The sequence below is a fragment of the Ambystoma mexicanum genome, chromosome 13, assembly GCF_040938575.1.
Source record: "Ambystoma mexicanum isolate Mex_15411 chromosome 13, UKY_AmexF1_1, whole genome shotgun sequence".
Classification (NCBI taxonomy): Eukaryota; Metazoa; Chordata; class Amphibia; order Caudata; family Ambystomatidae; genus Ambystoma; species Ambystoma mexicanum.
Window position 1 is genome coordinate 254,084,538 of NC_090938.1, and position 20,929 is coordinate 254,105,466.

The 20,929-nt window shown below is 47.2% G+C and overlaps 1 protein-coding gene across 1 annotated transcript in view; it reads left to right on the top strand.

Moving 5' to 3' along the window:
* Positions 1–20,929, top strand: part of LOC138521155 (zinc finger protein 684-like) — a 227,747-nt gene that overhangs the window by 113,750 nt on the left and 93,068 nt on the right. The window contains exons 4-5 of the mRNA XM_069633734.1: positions 3,544–3,654; positions 7,693–7,782. Of these exons, the coding sequence (XP_069489835.1) occupies positions 3,544–3,654; positions 7,693–7,782 (201 nt within the window). The remainder of the gene's footprint in view (positions 1–3,543; positions 3,655–7,692; positions 7,783–20,929) is intronic.

Below are 20,929 nucleotides of genomic sequence, written 5' to 3' on the forward strand. Positions count from 1 at the left end.
GCATAGCTGCATTTCTACGAACACCCGTGGTGCTCTGTAGGAGAGAGTACCGGCACTTGGGGTGCTTGGGGCAGTTCCATGGCGTTGCCTGGTAATAAGATGCACCTGTCTGTTGAAGGGAGCCTGGGAGGAGTTTACTAGCAGCTCCGCTGGAAGTTCCTGCGACAGCTACTGCATTGGAACGGTGACGTCACTCTGCTGCGCCCGGTTCCAGGCCTATCGCGTGCCAGGGCCGTTGTGTTTCCACCAGCTGTTCCACACGCGTGCTGCAGGGAAGTAAACATGAACTCGTCGATGAGTGAGCGTGTTCGGAACATCACGTGATTTGGTCTGGTCTTTGAGCATGGACAGGCCATGGTGGAGTTTACAGCCAAAAGCCAGTCGCAACTTCTGTTCGTATTGTTGTGCCATGAACGAAGAGACTTACAACAAGTGTCAGACTGGTCGTGAGCCTAGCCAGGGGACATTATGCCAGGTTAGTGTTTCGGCCGTATGTGTGGGTGTGTGAGTTGAGTTAGTATATGTTGTGGCCCATGTTAGAGGGATAGGTACAAGGCGTCCCCATTTTAGGTCCCCGGGAGTAATGTTAGGGGTGTGTTATTTAAGGCCGTCATCTTGTGCCTGAGTGTGTGTTCCGTTGTGGCCTTCTGTGGAGTATAATGCCCCGGTGTAGAGTTAGATTTAGGGTTTTCCTACCCTCGTCCCTTTGGAATGGGGACGGGGCTGTTGGGGGTAGAGGCGAGTGTTTTATACTGTAATTACTCAATGGCATGTATTTGACTATCGTGCTTTGTTCCATTGAGTCAGACTGGCCCTCTCACACCAGAAGCGTTCATTTAGAGGGTCCAACGCAGAGCTTCTCGTGAACTGAGTGTTCTGGGACATAAGTTTCATGCAGCGTGGAACGTTTATATTTTATGCAACGTGGCAGCGTGCCATCCCAGATCTATCGGCGGATGGAATTACCCAGTGTCTGGGTGACATTTCAAATTGCCTGCACCTATTTTTTCCATGCATTATGTAATGTTATCAGCATTTCATAGCTTTGTATGCTTAATGTTGTGTGTGTTGAAGTGTGGAGTGTAGTGTACAGGTTCGAGTACAATGAGTTGGTGGTCGTGTGGGGTCACGTGTTATGACTGCATTGGGGTCCATAGTGCCTGGTTCTAGTGCCAGGGTAGGTCGCTATGTCTGTGTGAAGGCGCGTGTTGGAGCAGTTTAGAGTGGTAGATGTTGTCTTTTCCCATAGTGCCCGGTTCTGGTGCTGGGGTAGGTCGCTATGTGTATTGGTCTGTGGGTTGAGTTGGATTGCCCATTTGTGTTTAGTGATGGACCTAATTATTGCGTGTGGTTCTGTTAGGGGTGTTCAGAGTGTGTTGGTGTGCCTGTTTCCAGAGTGTTGTTTTGTTGTTTACGTAGTGCCTGGTCTAGTGCCGGGGTAGGTCACTATGCTTGTCGTGTGTCTCAGGGCAGTGTATTTCTGTTGTTCCATAGTTCCTGGTTCAGTGCCGGGGTAGGTCGCTATGGTGTTTTTGTATCTCAGTCGTGCCTGATTCCTCAGTGTTGTGGCTGGAGTTGATGCAGCTGATGCAGTGTTGTCTTGTGGTCATAGTGCCTGGTGAAAGATCAGGGTAGGTCGCTATGTGTGTTGTTCTCAGGGCAGTGTTGTGTTGTGTTTGGGTTACGTTCCGAGTTGCTCGCTATGTCTGACTATGTATTTCAATTTCTTGTTGTTTCGTAGCGCTTGGTCTAAGGGCCTCGGTAGGTCGCTCTGGTTGAGGGTTTATCAGCCTTGCCAGTGTTTCCATAGTACCTGGTTTTGGACTGGGGTAGGTTACTATGTTGGATCTGAGGTAGTGCATTTTCCCTCCTGAGTTCTAGTTTGGTAAATCAGGTGGTCTTACTGATGTGTCTAGAGGTAGTGTAGCGTAAGAGAGAGAAAATGCCAAAAAGTAGAGAAAATGGACAATGGTTTAGTGGTTGTGGAGCAGGATTGTGATTGTGGTTTCTTTTGTGGTACTCCAATCAGAGTTGTGGTTTGTGGGTCCCTCGGTTGCTGTTGGGGATTTGTTGTTGCTCCGTTTAGGGAGCGGTTGGTTAGTGCTCAGAGGGGCAGCTCTGAGACTCCGGGGGGCAGACCGGAGTGGAAGGTGTTTGGTGCGTAGGAGGGTATGTTGGTTAGGTCGTTGTGTTAGTGTTCTCTAACAATAGTACTTATAGGGGTGGCAGCCCTAGGTTCTGAGGGGCACCTCGGGACAGGCGTAAGTGCACAGTTTATTGTTTTTAGTCCTCGAGGGTGAGAGTCGAGGGACATGGGCAGTGGTGTCTTTGTAGGTCGTGGCAGGTTGTTGTCAGGGGAGTGAGTGTGCCGTTGGCATTTTCTATGTGGTCCGGTTGGCCTGTGAATGGTTCCCTATGCGTGTGGTTCCTTGTATGTTTTGGGTTGCCAGGGGTTCTGGACATAGGCGGCCGCTGTGTGCTGGATTTCTGGTACCGTGTTTGTGTTTGGATGATTGGGGTTTGGTGCTGGTCGCGTTACCTTCTTCATTCTGTTGTACTCCCCTAGGGAGGGAGAGGTGTTGTAATGTGGCTTGGAGTAGCAGTGTAGTGATGTCATGAACTGGTGGAATGTGAGGGTCGGAGAGAGAGAGAGCTGAGAGCTGAGAAGTATGGGGGTGAGCCCAATGTTTCCTTTTTGATGTTGTCTCATCTGTGTCCCCTACCATCCCTGGTGTTACTGATGGAGTACAGGACCAGGACAATAAACCACCATAAACTTACCTTTGGTGTCCCGGATATCCACTTTGTTACACCCTTGTTCACCTCCTTTGTACATTGGGGCAAATAAGGGGACATTTATCCACATTTCAGTGTAAGGTAACCATGTTAAATACAAAGAATACAAAATAACTATTGTGCTGTTTGTAATGAGACGATATGCCCTGAGGCGGCAGGCTGACCCTGTTGGTAAGGTCCCACCACCCAAGTTAAGGGCCTGAGCGAAGTAAGGGTCTTTTAATGAGGGCTGCAGTGCTGTTACCGGGAGGGCTGGCCAGCCATCGATGGGCATATTCTCCATTAGCATCAGTTTAGTTCCCTACACGGGTGCTAATGGTGTCTTTAAAAAAAGTACCTTTATCCCACAGCTCGGCTCTGCGTAGTGCTGCTTGTCAGTGAAGTCCGTTTTCAATGTTGATGCCTCTGACATCAATAACATGAAAACAGACTTCACTGACAAGCAGCAATGCGCTGAGCCATGCCGGTCCACAGGATAAAAGGTACGTTTCTTTTTTGAAAGACACATTAGCACCTCTGTAGGAAACTACACAGGTGCTAAGTGGTGAAGGGGGAGCACGGAAGGGAACAGAAGGGGGCGCTGGCTGCCCAGGCAGCCCAGAACACAGGCATGTACCATAAAGTATAGCCCTCCTTCTGAGGCTCCTGATTGGCCAGCACCCCCACACAGGGTGCTGATGAAGTATGGGCAGATTCCACTGCCATAAAGACCTTCTATAATAATACATGGATGTTTTTTCAATGCAGAACATGAGTCCAACCTACCGATTGTTTCATTTGTCATTAAAGAAGAAGGAGAGACTGAGTACATCGAACATCAGGACTCGGAGACGAAGGACAGCATCAGTATTCATGCAGGTCAGGAATTAGTGCATGTCTGTTTACAATCACTGAACTACAAAATATGTCATACTCCGGCTTCTAAGTGTGGGACCGGGTATCAAACCCATTCTGCTCTGTGGGGTCTTGTTTCCAAGATGAGCATGTTGCCCCTTCGCTAACCTCCTGGCCCATGTAATTCACTAAAGTCACTTCCTTAAAAACCACTTTTGAAGTCTCCTGATATATGCTTTAATTTTGTATTTTTTTTAACTTTTACCTCAAAATATATTTTCCCTCTAAGCGATGTCCACTGTTTTATATGTGTTTGTCTTTGTTTCCCCTAAAACTAGATGTGAATTACATTTCTTAAAACAATTAAGGCTGGAGATTTGTAAATAGAATGCCTCATGTACAAGTTAATTGCATTCCCACCTTCTCATGTAACATACTGGTACTATTATTATTGAATCAGAGGGGCGACTCTTTGGTTTTTAATCAACTTCTATAATAGCCCTCGGATGTATGCAGTGGATCACCACTTTGTTACGTTAAGAGTGTGGCTGAAGATTTAAGTGATATTGATTATGCTAGACCACACTGGATCATTATTGGAGGGTATTTTAATGCCAAACTTGGCAACGGTCCTGTGGAATCTCCGTTTGATATGACTGAGTCTCTTCTCTTAATATAAGTTTGCCTACAATGGTAGACCCTAAAATGAATGCTAAATGATGATGGCCTGAGACCCTACACTTGGTTAGTGCAATGAAGTGTAAGGTGTGTGAATGATAGATTTAGCTCATACGCGCAGGCGGCATTATCTTCTGGAGCCATCAGGGTTATTTGACCATTGATTACTTTTGTGTATCTTTAAGCAAACGACAAACTATCACTGATTTTCGAGTTGTTTTAGACTAGATGGTGATCATTATGCAGATCTATATGATTATCTTGAAATAAAAAACTGACGCTGAAAATACAGATTTATTTTTTCTTTGTTCACATTTCCATGCAATTATATGCAGGTGGATCCCCCCTGATGCCCCCCCATAGACCCCATATATTTTTCTTACCCTAACCCACGAAATGCGCAGTTAAACATTCAGCATTTTCGGCCTTAGGATTTTTTGCCCCAAAATAATGGGGTGATACCCATTATGCTATATTTCTAAGTATTAATTGGCCTCTTAATTGCCCAAATTAAATCATTTTCCCCCATCTGACTAGTGCCACGCTTTCTTCATTTCATATGTGCCGCAGATAGGACCTGATTGAAGAGCACGAAACTCACCATAGAATATTTAATATTCACTCAACTTTAGTTTGAGATATTCTGTATGCTGTAAAGCCCTTGATCGAGATTGCCTCCAATGTTGGTGACTTACTTAAGATAATTCCCCCGTCTTTTAAAAAAAAATATTAGTAAGTTGCATAAACAGAAACGGGACAAAGGCTGGTTAGATGAGTACTGTCACTGTGGAAAAACGAATCTAGTAGACGCTTTAAAAGGAACGGTTAATGTTCGACTATGTATTATCAAAGCTCGATCTGAATATAAAGATTCGAATAACTCTGGAATCTGCATACGAAGGGCAAACCTTGGCTGATCTTTGCAGGGAATCCAAAAAACCAAATTCTCTTGGCAAATAGTCAACCATGGACCTGGTCATGCTAATCATATAAACATGGTTGAGTGGAATGTACTGGATTCTAAAATCTATATGATTCATCCACATGTGGCCTTGGCTGACTATGAGGAAAATAACATCCAATTACAGTGGTTACCTGGGTCCTTGTATATCACATTTTCCTGCGAAGAGATCAGATCAGCCCTAATGAAGCAGGTCACAAACTGATGCCTGGGCACTGATGGGATCCCGAGTGATCTATTCAAGACTTTTAACATCATATCAATGGGACTGGCATTCATAAAGATGATCAAAGCGAAACAGACCACCCAGTACTTGGGCCATTTCCGTTTGTTGGTTATTTATATGCATGCCTCTACTCAACCCGGACGTGAAAGTGAATCCCAAATAACCATAACTGGTACATACTCTTAATAGTTTCTTTCCCAACACAAAAGGCCAGATGTTTGAGATTCATATTTGCTGGCCATTACAGTGGAAATCCAAGCTTTGCATAAATGCAATATAGACGTTGATTAGGTGCTGTAGTGAGTGTAGGGTTCTTGTAACAAGGACCATGTCGTCTGCATAGTCAGCACTGGTACTCATCAACCACCTAGCTGTGGTACATCAGCCTTACACCCTACTAGGTGGTCATAATGATAGTTTACATAAAGAGAAAATAACAACGAGGCGAGTATGCACCCTTGCGGTATGCCTGTGCGAACTGGAAACCACAAAGGTGAATGTCCGCATGGGTCAGAATGCATAAAGGTTTTGTTAATTTCATGCAAAAATGACAACATGCTAACCAGATCAACTGGACAGCCCGTCTAGGGCAGCATAGGCCAGCGTTTGCCACGATTCACTCTGCTAACAGCAGAGCAGACATCCATGACTGCAACATAAACCACTTAATTCTTGAGGTAGATACTGTTAGCAATAGTAAGATGCAGGTTAAAGGCCTGCTCAGATATACCTAGACCTTTGCATAAACCCAACTGCATCACTGCTAAAATGTTATGGTTATTCACACAGCTTTGTAGCCTGCTTCGGATAGCTCTACCAAACATCTTAAAAGAAGAGTCAGGTAACGATATAGGTCTATAGGAAGCTGCTGAATCTCTTGGGCCCTTTTTGTAGATCGGACAAATCACTGCTGGCTTCCATGAGCCTGGTAAGTATCCCTCCTCTAACATGGAATTCAAACCAAGAGTTAAAATCGGTGTCCACAAATCATCCAAGGTCTTGAATCTTTATGAATGCCAGTCCCATTGATATAATGTTAAGAGTCTATCATGCAAAAGTGAAGTCCATAACAAAACATGGGGCTGGGTTATAGGCCTTTTCAGTGGTATCAAGCTTACAAGTTGAGGAAAATGCTTTTTTAAAGCAATATTTGGCCTATCTAATTCTGAACCTACCTTTATGTACACTTTGAACTTCGTTTATCTTCTAGATGAGCTAAACCAACACTGGAGCCCTTAAAACCTTGATATAGAGTTTGGCAGAACTGAGCAAAACCTTGACTCATATTCATAGTATCCTGACAACTGATCGCATTTCTGATTACCTAATATGGACCAAAAACAGATTTGAACGGATGTTGCTAACTAGGACCAGATTTAATGTTTGACCATTAAGCACAGTAACAAGTAACTGGACCTCATCCAACTCCCCCAACTTCAACAAGCAAAGTTGCCCTTTCTGTAATTTTATTTTGAAAACATTATTCACTTTTATTTTTTGGTCCAATTTACTCTACCGAGGAATAGAACTTTAAAGTGGCTACTTTAAGCACCGGTTAGATAGCACAGCGTGTAGAGTGCTCGCTTTGACATCAGTATAGAGCCTGCTGATGCAGGTTCAAATCCCGGCAAGGCCAAACTCAGCCTTTCATCGTTCCGAGGTCGATAAATAAGCACCACACACCGTGGGTAATAATAAGCAGCGCTCGGATGTCTAAGGGTTCGTAGCGCTATATAAATACAAAAACAAATATTAAACAATTATAAATTTAACAAATTGACTAAGGCAATGTAGACCCACACTAAGTTGTATTCCGATGCCCAAGAAACAGTTGGTGGCCTGGGCATTGCTTACTTACCTGCAGCATGCCCTTAAACCGAGGACTGATTTGATGAGTTTTACAGATTAGCCTGATTTTCATTTTCTTTTAGTAATCATATTAATTTGTATTTTATGCATGTGCACTAACTTCTTTTACATTGAACTGTGATGCTACGTGTTGTTTTTATATTTTGATGGATTGGTTATTGTGTCCGAATAGGGTTTTTTGACTGCAAAGCTAATTAAACAACATAGATGTTTCTTAACAATATCACACTTGATAGCTGCATTAGAAAAGTATTTACGTTACAACATAGTTGTGGTTAATGTACAACTTTAACTTATGATAAGTTACTGTTTTGATTTTGTGTAACAGGATTTAATGTATGCAGTACTGATTCTGAGGCAAGCGATGGGGGTCATGCTACTGCAGAAGTGGAAGAAATCAGCACTTATATAATGTCAGGTGACGTACAAAGTTTTGCTCTTATGCTGAACATTAGATCATTCGTTTTAGTTTAATCAGTACATATAGCTTTTGTTTGAAAATAAGAGATATTGACATACACGCTTTTACAAGAGACTACATAATACAACCAACATAGATTAATACAAATATCATACATATACAATTCCATTAATGACAAACAGATTAGGCAAATAAAATCAATTCATTAGCATCAGTATAGAACAACTTAAAACTACCATAAAACGTGACATCTCCTAGTCCATGCTTTAATGATGTATGTAAAAACTGCCAAAACCACATCAGCACAATGTGTCCATTTAGACAGGTATAACCACACTGAGCTGCCTGACACCATGGTTTGTAGGACACTGCGGCAAACTTTGGGTACAAATATCAGAATAAGCAGGACAGAGAAACAAAGTGTTGCCCTGTTTCAACTACATCCATGTGAAATATGCAAAAGCCTGAGTGAAGATTGTTCCAGCGTTCTAACAATAAGTGGCAAGTTGTCGAGTCTCAGTCTGATATACAAAGACCTTGCTAGTGGTAATTTGATTGCTACAAGGTATTATTTGTACCCAAATGTATCCTTGTGAGTAAATATGTTACACCTGAAGATAAGCCAACACATTTTGTTGGGAATTTTTTTTTTTTTACCACTCATAGTAGGCTCTATTAATATATTGTTTATGTTTACAGTCGATTTGCTAAAGAATTCAACCAAATATGTTCTCAATTCAAGGTTTGTAATAGTTCCCTAATATGTCAGACACAAGGTAAAAATACCCAACAAGTTAGGTCAAAACATCACTTACAGTCTCTCTAAAAACGGAAAGCTTGGAGTTGGTCCAAAATTGTACTTAATACTGCAGCGGTTTCAAAGCAACAAAACTATCTAGACAACATAGTGTGAGGGTGTAGAAGAAGGAGACTGACAAGGAAAGCGCATTTTTGTGGCTACAAACTTTTATTGGACAACTTAAGAAAACCTATCCCTCCCTACCTCTAAGGCCATTGGCCTACCTCAACCTAGGAAAACTTTAGTGAGCTGTCAGAAAGTCTGTCCACAATAAATTAACTCTCTAAACCTAAGTATTTATGTAAAGTAAAGTTTGCGTTTCCTTCACCAGAAGAATGGCTCTTTTCTCCTGGTGGCTGGTGTCTGTCTTGTTGTAGCAGTAATTCTTTCAATGTCCCTTCAGAAAGGGCCAGGGGAATGACTCTTCTCCTGGGCCTTCTGTAAAAGGTCTCCACAGTGGTCTTTAAGGGCTCTTGCAGTAAACTTTGATTAGTCTCTAACTCCTTCCAGGAAGTAGAGAAACACACAGCCTTATTGGGCTTCCAGTGACCACTTGGATGATAAATATCTTCTCCAGGCTTCTCTGTATCTTTCTTCTAAGTCTTTCTCAAGTCTGCTTGAGCAGTGGCATTAGGTGGACCACTACAACGAGGGAGATGACTACCAACACAGTCTGCTTGGTCAGTGTTATTGGTTGAAGGACTGTAACGAGGGAGAGGACTCATGATGAGCTCTGCTTGGGCAGTGGTATTGAGTTGGGCATTGCGACGAGGGAGATGAGTGTTACACATTGCTGCTATAGACTTCCATGCCGCCTGCACCTCTTACCTACTGGTTCCTGCTGATTGTACGCTCGATGGTGCGGGCGGTTGCGTCTACATCTGCAGACTCTGGGTTGTTGCAGGCGCAGGATGGCACTGGCGGCGGATCCCGGGAGGGACCCGCGAGGCGCAGGATGGTTTCAAAGTCAGGGCTGCGCCATTCCTCCGTCACGGTGCGTTCATCTTGGCCCTGCTCATGTGACCACATTCTGGGCAGTGGCATCCGGTTTCCTAGGAAACCGCTGATGCACGAGGAGTGCTGCGTTCAGATAAAAGACCAGCCTTTCCTCTACTCAGTGTGTCTTAACGCTCCCATGAGCTAGCTTCTCCACCTGCCTCTTCAGTCTTCTGGCCCTGATGTGGACCTTGCGGCGCCTTGTTCTCCATGCTGTATCTTGCATTGTGTTTGCTTTTCCAGTCCAGCCCTTATTAGTTCTTCCTCCCTCTTTACTTCTCAGCTCTGCCTTTTCTTTGAATCCTTATTTTTTCTTGACTCTCTTTTCCTTGAAACATGTCAGAGGGTGGCTCCTCTGACGGATTGCAGTCCAGCTGTGATCCCTGGCCCAGTGGGACCCCTGTGGCCCACTACTTTAACATCACATAAAACCGGGGAGCAGCTCAGCCCATGGTGTGGCAGAACCGGTCCCCCGACCTTGTCCAGGTTTACATCTGCCTGGACTGGAAGGGGGATGGGTCTCCTGCCTGCACTGACCTCGAATCATCCTGGAAACTCTGCAAGCTGGTGCCTCCAAGAAGAAAGGGAAGGGGACCTTGCAACCAGGAACTGGTAAGCAACGACAGAGAGACCAAGCCCTTGACAATGACTGCCGACGCATGCTACTTGAGCAATGTTATTGGCTTGGCCACTGCTGCTTGGATCAAGACTCCTGATGCACGCCGCCTTGAGCCCCACCCGGGCTATCTGCCATTCACATTACCTGCGGTGGCTTGGGGACATGACTCCTGTTCTTCCCAAAGTCACAGGGTCCTCTCCTCCTTGCTTCCTGCACGGCTCTGCAGCAGGCTTATGGTCTTGGAATCGTTTCTGGGCCAGACGGTCCACCTTCCAGCGGTCACGCCACCACCAAGTGAGTTGGCTCCCTGCCGGCTTTCAGGCCGGTCCAGCCACGCCCTGTTCTTCCTCTCTCCTTCCCAGAGAGACGAGACTGTTCTTGCTGCCATGTTCCAACTTTGAACTTCCCGGGTTTCGTTTGCTTACTTCTGGCTTCTGCAGTGAGAGCTGCTTAGTCCGTTCTTGCTTTCTTCTTTATACTGTTGATTCCGCCCTTGCGTAGCTTCAATGTTAAGACGGATTTCTGAACTCTGTCCTGGCGGCGCAGAAGTTCAGAAGGCCAACCTAATTACTTGGAACAGGGTAACCTCTGGACAAGCCAGACCAATTAGGGTAGCGATCGCGGCGGTCAAGACTAGGTCTCAAGAGGGGTGAGGGTGACGGAAAGCCCGCAATGAGCACACAAAGCAAGGACACTTACAAATTACTCCAAACAGGTGTTATATTAAAAATATATACACATTTATTCGAAGGCCTTTGCAACAATGACCATAGCGAGAAATCACAATAAAACTCTAGTAAACCAACACGTACCAAACCAATACAATATATATACAAATACAAACGAGTCTAAAGCGTTAGATGCACGAAATGTGTAGTCCACCTAGAAGGGGAGGAAAACAGGCAGTGCGAAATAATGATTAGACCCAGTCGGCCTTCAGAGGCACCTAACTAAAAGGAAGTCCAAGCCCTACGAAGAGTGGAGCCTTGTGCTCAAAAGTACCTGCACACGCTGGTGCCAACGGGCAAAAAGGGGAGTCTCTTCGAGGGAATCAGGCAGTTCAGTTTGGTGCACAAATGAAGAAGAACAGAGTTCCGCGACTCAAGCGCAGCCTCCGCTGTGGGCAGAAGCAGAGCGTGAGTACGGAAAGGTGTGCTGTTTGACACAGCGGGGAAAAGCTATGAGCTCCTGCAGGAGGGCGACCAGTTCCTAGCTATGCTACTCACCGGTCCCCGATGCAAGCAGACCCAGGCTTCTCCGCGTCCGTTTCAGTGCTGGCAGGTTCAAGGGAGCAGGGGACGTCTCGTCGTCGTGTAGATTCTGCAGCAGCAGAGTTGAGTTAAAGATGTCCCAAACGAAGTGAACCCGCACAGTTTGTTATCACCGCAGGGCAACGGAGCGGCCGTGTGTATCTCAGCCAAATGTACACTACTCACTTCAGACCTGGGAATGCCAAGTGTACGAATCGTGTGAGAGTGACCAGGACTCCAAATACAACACAACCTGGCGGCGGTTACAGAGCAAGACTCCTGGGTAAGCTGGTCAGTCTGCTGGATGGCCCAGAGACACTTCCGAAGGCTTACGTGCAGGAGATGGTGAAGATGCCGAGAATAGCTGTCCCCGCTATTCCAAGGGTCGAAGTACCAGTACAGGCCTTCTGGTTCGATCAGAGGTAGAAAGGGTTTCACAGGGCGACAGCAGTGCAGAGGAGCAGTCCTTCAGCGGGTCACCAGCGATTCCTCGGTTCAGCCTCGTGGTTGCAGGATACTTGGCTCCTGTATTCCTTTGTTCGTGAGAACTCAGGAGATCGACATGGTAGTGGCGTTTCCAGCCCCCTCTTATCCACGGTTCCCTTCGCGCCGAAACGGAGGGGACCCAATGGGAGATCCGCTCATCAAACACTCACACCATACGTGGACCTATCACGGACCACGATGGTCCCAGGCATTCACACCACACTAGACTCTCTGGCACCCAGGATGTGTATTGGGACCAGACATCCCAGCCCACATCCTGGAGGCACACACAAGGCCTGTAGAGGCCCGCGAAAGCATCCGTGTTTCGCGGGAAAGTACATGCCCAAATAAGGAAGGCCCCGGGTCGGCTCGACCTGGGGAAGGTGAAGGAGGAAAGACGGTCATCGGACAGGACAATGGAGCGTCGTGGTCTGGCCATTTTGGGAGCCAGGCCAACATTTTGGGCTAAGCGCGAGAAACAATCCAAAAAGAGTATCTAGGGCCTGTAGAAGGCTAGAGACCCAAGAGAGCAGTAACTTAGCTTACAGTGCCCTCTTGTGTCATGTTGCACGAAAGCTGCAACATGATAAAGAAACTACGGAAAACAGCATTTCCCGGTACTGACTGTCTTAAGGGCATGTCAGTTTCCCCGTAAGAATGGAGCGAAAGCCCAGAGGAGTGTGGCAGAAGGCTGCACTTCTCTGGCAAAGTCTAGATCATGGTGAAAACAACAGCAAAAAGTTTAGGGGTTGCCACATGGAAGGAAAATTACCCACAATTAAGAAATCTTTCCTAACACTCGCCCCTCCCAGACTATGGACAGGGGGAACTAATCCACCCCTGGATGAGTCTCTTGTTCAGGTCGGTTAAACATTCTGGACAGCCCATCAGCATTGCTGTGTTGGACACCTGGCCTATGCTCAATAGTGAAGTCGAAGCCTTGTAGATTTATGGACCACCTAAGCAACTTTGGATTCTCTCCCTTCATGTTCATTAGCCACTTTAAGGGCTTATGGTCAGTTTGCACAGTGAAGTGGGTCCCATAGAGGTAGGGCCTAAACTTCCATAGGGCCCACACAACAGAGAAACATTCTTTCTCCACTGTGGACCATCTGAGCTCTCTGTCCTTAAGCTGGCGACTAATAAAACCAATAGGGTGTTCCTTACCCTTCTCATCTACTTGTGATAGTACAGCTCCTATCCCAGTGTCAGAGGCGTCCGTCTGCACAATAAAAGGTCTTTGATAATCAGGGGCACTGAGGACAGGGGCCTGGCACAAGGAGTCTTTTAAGCCGTTGAAGGCCTTCTCACACTCGTCGGTCCAAGTTACCTTCTTGGGTTTCTTCGGAGTGGTGAGGGCAGTCAGAGGGGCAGCTATGGTGCCATAATCTGCCACGAAGTTGCGGTAATACCCCGTGAGTCCTAAGAAGGCTCTCACTTGGGTCTGTGTAGTGGGGGTAGGCCAGTTCTGTACTGCTTGTACTTTACTGGGAAGAGGCTGTATCCTCCCTCCACCTACTTCATGTCCAAGGTAAACCACTGAGCCTTGTCCAATCTGGCATTTACTAGCCTTTATGGTCAAGTGTGCTTTCTGAAGAGCCTGGAGCACAATCCAAAGGTGTTTCACATGGTCTTCCCAGGTGGCACTGAAAACTGCTATATCGTCCAGATATGCAAGACAGAATTCGTCCAACCCATTCAACACATGATTCACAAGCCTCTGGAAAGTGGCAGGTGCATTTTTCAACCCGAACGGCATTACCCTGAATTGGTAAAGGCCGTCTGGAGTAGAAAACGCTGTCTTCTCCTTGGCATGTTCTGCTAAAGTTATTTGCCAATAGCCAGCAGTGAGGTCAAACGTGCTGAGGTACTTGGAGGCACCCAAAGTATCTACCAGCTCATCTGTTTGAGGCAAGGGGTGTGCATCTGTCTTGGTGACAGCATTCAGAGCCCTGTAATCCACGCAGAACCTCAATTCAGAAGTGCCTGCCTTTGGAACCAAAACCACAGGGCTGGACCAAGGACTACTAGAGGGTTCAATCACCCCAAGGTCTAACCTCTTGTTGACTTCGGTCTTAATATAAACCGTACTTTGTCTGACATCCTGTATCCCCTACTTTTGGTAGGTACACTGTCTCCTGTGTCTATGTTGTGTTTGCACCAAGGTGTCAAACCAGGCGACTGTGAAAACGGGGGAAAACTGCCTAAGCAAACTTTTCACCTCAGCCTGCTGATCAGAAGTCAGGTGAGGGGCCACTCGGACACCCTCAAAGGAGCTATCTGAAGGACCGCTTTGGAACAGGTCAGGGAGAGGTTCAGACTCCTCTTCCTCAACGTCTGAAGCCAGTAGCAGTGCTGCGATTTCGACTCTTGGGACGAAAGTCTTCAGCCTATTTACGTGAAACACTTTTGGAGCCTGTCCAGGCCTTCCAAGGTCCACTAAATAGTTAACCTCACCCAGGGGCTCCACCACTGTGTAAGGGCCTGACCATTTGTCCTGTAAAGCTCGAGGCCTTATGGGATTCATGATCAGGACTTGCTGACCAGGTGTAAAGTTGATGAGGGAAGCTTTCTGGTCGTACCAATGTTTCACCAGCGCTTGTCCTGCCTTCAATTTATCACTAGCCAAGCCCATCAGAAGTACCATCCGTTTTCTGAGCCCCAGCAAATAATCTACTACGTTGGTAGTAACAGGGGGAGTGGGCATCTCCCACCCCTCTTTGACTATGGCTAAGGGTCCCCGTACAGGATGACCGAACAGAAGTTCGAAGGGGCTGAAGCCAACACCCTCCTGTGGTACCTCTCGATAGGCAAACAGTAAGCATGGTAAAAGAAGACCCCATTTTCTTCTCTGAGGTTCTTCCAGAGCCCCAATCATGCTCTTTAACGTTCTGTTGAAACGTTCCACCAGACCATTGGTCTGGGGGTGGTATGCAGAAGAGAACTTGTAGGTGACCCCACATTCTTTCCACATAGCCTGCATATACTTCGACATAAAGTTGCTGCCACGATCCGACACAACTTCTTTAGGGAAGCCAACCCTAGTAAATATGGCAAGTAACGCTTTTGCAGCTGACTTGGCAGTTACAGTTTTCAATGGGATGGCCTCAGGATATCTGGTTGCATGGTCGACCAGCACCAGGATAAACCTATTGCCTGAGGATGTTTGCGGGTCAAGGGGACCAACGATGTCGATCCCTACCCTTTCGAATGGTATTCCCATAACAGAGAGTGGTACCAATGGAGCTTGGATTGTCGAGCCAACCTTCCCAGATAACTGGCAGGAGTCACAACTCTTGCAGTGACTTTCTACTTGCACCCCCATTTTGGGCCAGTAGAAGTGCATGGATAACCTTTGCTTGGTCCTCTTAATACCAAGGTGACCAGCAAGGGGCACTTCATGCGCCAACTGCAGGAGGAAGGGTCTAACAGCAAGGGGAACCACCAACCTCCTATGGTCTCCTTCTGTAGACTCTGTGGGCTCACTATATAGGAGTCCACCTTCCCAATAAATCTGATGCGTCCCAGGAGGTTCACCCTCAAGCTGGGAGCAGGCCTGTCTCCTTAGGCCTTCCAGAGATGGGCACTCACGTTGGCCTTTACTGAATTCGTCCCTATCAGGACCACCTTCTACTAACAAGTCTTTTAGTTCAGGATGGTCGTTGGGGTCAAATACTTCAGGCATCGCCACCTCCTCGTCAGGCCCGGGCGATTTACCAACTTCCTCCACCGCACTGGTAGGCGAGCTCGGGGGAATATTCTCTTTCCCTCATCTTGACTTGTTTACTCCTTTCGCCTTGGGTTTCCCCTTCGGCTGGGGCGGCGTATAGGTCTTGGCCAATGCTGCCCGTGCTTGAGACCGTGTAGGGTCTGTCGGCAGTGTCTCCTACGAGCCCTAAAGCTCTGAGATCATTGCCTAACAAGACCTTTCCTGGGACGTTTCTCTGAATGCTCACTGGAATCCTGACTGCTGTACCATTTAAAGTAAGATTTACAGGTATTACTGGGAACATGCGGAGTGGGCCGTCAGCCAACTTAGTGGGCATCAGAGTAGCTCTGGCAACTTCCTCTGAGTCTACCAAGGTAGAATCCACTACAGTTCGACTGCACCCACTATCCCTAAGAGCTGGAGTATCCACTCCATTGATCAGCACACTGTCTTTAAAGTAGTGCTTGGTATTATCTGGAATCCTAGCATAAGCCTCTGCGACTTTAGGCTCCCAGGAACCCAGGGAAACAAAAACGACCTCAGCTTCTATCCCGCTGGGAAATGAGTCTGAGGCGAAGGATGCTCCTGTAATCTCTTCTTCCTCGTAGGAGGAGAAGGCCAGATTAGCGGAGTGGGCCCCCAAAGGTTTAACTGGGGATCCCCCTTCACGTGGTCAGTTGCTCCACAAGCAAAACAAGATCCATTGGGTCTGCTTACATAGGGAGGCTTATTGTAACCAGAGTTCTGTTTCCGAGGCTGACCTCCACTACCCTGTGAGTTCTCTTGTGTCTTACCCTTATTTTTCTTTTTGTGGCCCTTTTGAGAAGAAGATTTATCACATTCTCCACCCTCCTTACCTTTGGACTTTTTCCCTTCCTCCTGCTTACCAGGATGAGTTTTGTCCTTATGGGACACTCGATGTGACACCCATAAGTCTGCTGCAATGGCCAGCTTCTTAGGCTCTATCTCCTTCGAATCGGCCAAATGCTGCTTAAGCTCCGGGGAAGAAGATGCAAAAATGTATTCCAGCATGACAAGATTTATCATGCCTTCAAAGGTAGAAACCTTATAACCTTCGACCCAGCCAGTCAAGTTTTTTAAGGATTCGGTGACATAAGATACCCAAGTACCACCTTCTTTTTTCTTGTACTCTCGGAATCTTTTTAAATATTGGGCAGGAGTCTTTCCAAACTTTAAAATGAGAGTTTGCTTTAACATTGCGAAATCAGCTCGCTCAGCCTTCGACATTTCCATAATGGCACTACAGCCAGAATGGGGCAGTCTGCTGAGTAACCAGGCAATCTTATCAGCATTGTCAACTTGTTGAACTTCACATGCATACTCAAACGTATTCAGCCAGTCCATAATGTCATTCCTTTCCTCATACACACCGAGCAGATCTTTCGGAAACCGTGGATGAGAGGAGGCCCCAGACCCATGTCGAGGACCCTTGGACCCATTTGCAACCTGAAGCTTGGCCAGTTCCAACTGGTGATCCCTGTCTTTCTGTTTTTCTGCCTGTTCAATTTGTAGTTTGGCTATGCTGAACTCAAGCTCCTTCTGCCTAAACCGCAGTTCTTGCTTCTTGAATTCAAGCATAGCCTCCCCGTCAACACTGGCAGAGGAAACATTAGACATCTCATCCTCCCTGTCCTCGTGGTCACGGTGGATCAGTGCAGTGGCAGAACCGTTGGTTCTACCTGTGAGAGCAGCCCCCCCTCCTTCCGCACTGTCCTCAGAAGTTATAGCGTCAAGCTGCGCTTCTTGCCACGCCACGATTCTTTGGATCGTATCCAATTTGGTGCCTTGAGAGGAAACACCTCTCTCCGCACATATCTTTTTCAATGTTTCGGATTTGGAAGCATTTAAAGTTAACAAGGTATTTGTTTCCATACGGTTAGATAGGACTATGGCCTTTTTAAAGTTATACTATAACAATTCACTACGTGTCCTGGTAGGAATAACTTGAAATGCCTTAGTTCGTGCGCAACACTGGATACCTTCAGTCGTATCCCACCGCTGTATACCAATTTGTTAAGACGGATTTCTGAACTCTGTCCTGGCGGCGCAGAAGTTCAGAAGGCCAACCTAATTACTTGGAACAGGGTAACCTCTGGACAAGCCAGACCAATCAGGGTAGCGATCGAGGCGGTCAAGACTAGGTCTCAAGAGGGGTGAGGGTGACTGAAAGCCCGCAATGAGCACACAAAGCAAGGACGCTTACAAATTACTCCAAACAGGTGTTATATTAAAAATATATACACATTTATTCCAAGGCCTTTGCAACAATGACCGTAGCGAGAAATCACAATGAAACTCTAGTAAACCAACACATACCAAACCAATAAAATATATATACAAATACAAACAAGTCTAAAGCGTTAGATGCACGAAATGTGTAGTCCACCTAGAAGGGGAGGAAAACAGGCAGTGCGAAATAATGATTAGACCCAGTCCGCCTTCAGAGGCACTTAACTAAAAGGAAGTCCAAGCCCTACGAAGAGTGGAGCCTTGTGCTCAAAAGTACCTGCACATGCTGGTGCCAACGGGCAAAAAGGGGAGTCTCTTCGAGGGAATCAGGCATTTCAGTTTGGTGCACAAATGAAGAAGAACAGAGTTCCGCGACTCAAGCGCAGCCTCCACTGTGGGCAGAAGCAGAGCGCGAGTACGGAAAGGCGTGCTGTTTGACACAGCGGGGAAAAGCTATGGGCTCCTGCAGGAGGGCGACCAGTTCCTAGCTATGCTACTCACCGGTCCCCGATGCAAGCAGACCCAGGCTTCTCCGCGTCAGTTTCAGTGCTGGCAGGTTCCGGGGAGCAGGGGACGTCTCGTCGTCGTGTAGATTCTGCAGCAGCAGAGTTGAGTTAAAGATGTCCCAAACGAAGTGAACCCACACAGTTTGTTACCACAGCAGGGCAACGGAGCGGCCGTGTGCATCTCAGCCAAATGTACACTACTCACTTCAGACCTGGGAATGCCAAGTGTACGAATCGTGTGAGAGTGACCAGGACTCGAAATACAACACAACCTGGCGGCGGTTACAGAGCAAGACTCCTGGGTAAGCTGGTCAGTCTGCTGGATGGCCCAGAGACACTTCCGAAGGCTTACGTGCAGAAGATGGTGAAGATGCCGAGAATAGCTGTCCCCGCTATTCCAAGGGTCGAAGTACCAGTACAGGCCTTCTGGTTCGATCAGTGGTAGAAAGGGTTTCACAGGGCAACAGCGGTGCAGAGGAGCAGTCCTTCTGCGGGTCACCAGCGATTCCTCGGTTCAGCCTTGTGGTTGCAGGATACTTGGCTCCTGTATTCCTTTGTTCGTCAGAACTCAGGAGATCGACATGGTAGTGGCGTTTCCAGCCCCCTCTTATCCACGGTTCCCTTCGCGCCGAAACGGAGGGGACCCAATGGGAGATCCGATCATCAAACACTCACACCATACGTGGACCTATCACGGACCACGGTGGTCCCAGGCATTCACACCACACTAGACTCTCTGGCACCCAGGATGTGTATTGGGACCAGACATCCCAGCCCACATCCTGGAGGCACACACAAGGCCTGTAGAAGCCCGCGAAAGCATCCGTGTTTCGCGGGAAAGTACATGCCCAAATAAGGAAGGCCCCGGGTCGGCTCGACCTGGGGAAGGTGAAGGGGGCAAGACGGTCATCGGACAGGACAAAGGAGCCTCGTGGTCTGGCCATTTTGGGAGCCAGGCCACCATTTTGGGCTAAGCGCGAGAAACGCGCTTAAAACGCCAAAAGGAGCTCAAAACACAAGAAACGAACGCTGCCACCATTCCCGTCCGTGATTCACTTGCACCGATCAGTTACAATCCAAAAAGAGTATCTAGGGCCTCTAGAAGGCTAGAGACCCAAGAGAGCAGTAATTTAGCTTACAGTGCCCTCTTGTGTCATGTGGCACGAAAGCTGCAACATGATAAAGAAACTACGGAAAACAGCGTTTCCCGGTACTGACTGTCTTAAGGGCATGTCAGTTTCCCCGTAAGAATGGAGCGAAAGCCCAGAGGAGTGCGGCAGAAGGCTGCACTTCTCTGGCAAAGTCTAGATCATGGTGAAAACAACAGCAAAAAGTTTAGGGGTTGCCACATGGAAGGAAAATTACCCACAATTAAGAAATCTTTCCTAACAGTCAACACCATCTTGGAAAGTTTCTTTGGCGCTCTTCATGCCTCCAGTGATCCACCTCGTTACAATACTTCGCTGTCTTTGCATATGGTTACTCCATATGCCTCTCATGACCTTCTTCGTCTCAATAAGTTTTACACTTGTCACAGTCATGGATTTACATTAACACATGTCTACACTGTCAATAATAGTGGGAGAAAAGGGTGACCATGATGGTAGAGGTTTATGTGATGGCGGTGTATGGAGGCTTTCTCCGAGGTGGATGTCATTATCCCAGGAGGGGAGTCCTTCCCCGTGAGGTCCTCCTGCATATTACCACCTCTAGGGGGACTATTGGGTAGCAGCTTCACCTCCCTAGCCTCATAGGAAAGGGCTCACCACACCCCCCGGGAAAAAGTGACGAGACCTGGTGAATCTTCGCAATAGACCCAATACCATATGTGTGAGGGAATTAGCACTGCTCCTAAGATATGGCAAGAGTTTTATTAAACAATTCTTTTCCATAGTTGCTAGTTTGCCAACAGCAGAATAGCCCCATAGTTCAGCACTGTAATATGCCATTCTCTGACAGAATGCCAGCCCATCAGCAGCTATGCTCGCATTACACCACTGCCCTGTTCCTAGTCGGAGTCTCAAAGTTAAGCCTGTAAATGTGCAGCTGCCTATTGCATCAGTGAATCCATGCTCAACACCCATTGTTGGCCACTACTCTTCCCGCATATGCTGTATTCACCCTCCAATCCCCTGCAGAGCCTCATACCTGATCTATCCCTGACCTGCAACTGACCTACTTACTCTGCCTCTACATGTGAGCCCTCATACGCACCCACATCCACTGGCCGACATAAGCTCACTCCCTCGATCGCTCCTTCTCAAGTACTTTGTTCGGGCTCTGACCTGGTGGATCTGCGTGCGACCTACAAGGGTCGAGCCTTACCTGTTACCTCAAGTTTTGCAAGCCATTGTCATGCACTCAGCAACGCCCCAGCCGCGGGCCCGGCTCATTTTAGGTCAATGCCGGCTGCACCCTGATCCGGCTGCTCCCTCCGCTCCTGTCTCCCGTCATATAGGCCATACTGCTTCCTTGCGGGGAACACACCGCTTTCGGTTCAAGCAGCGTTCCCGCTGATTATTACCATGG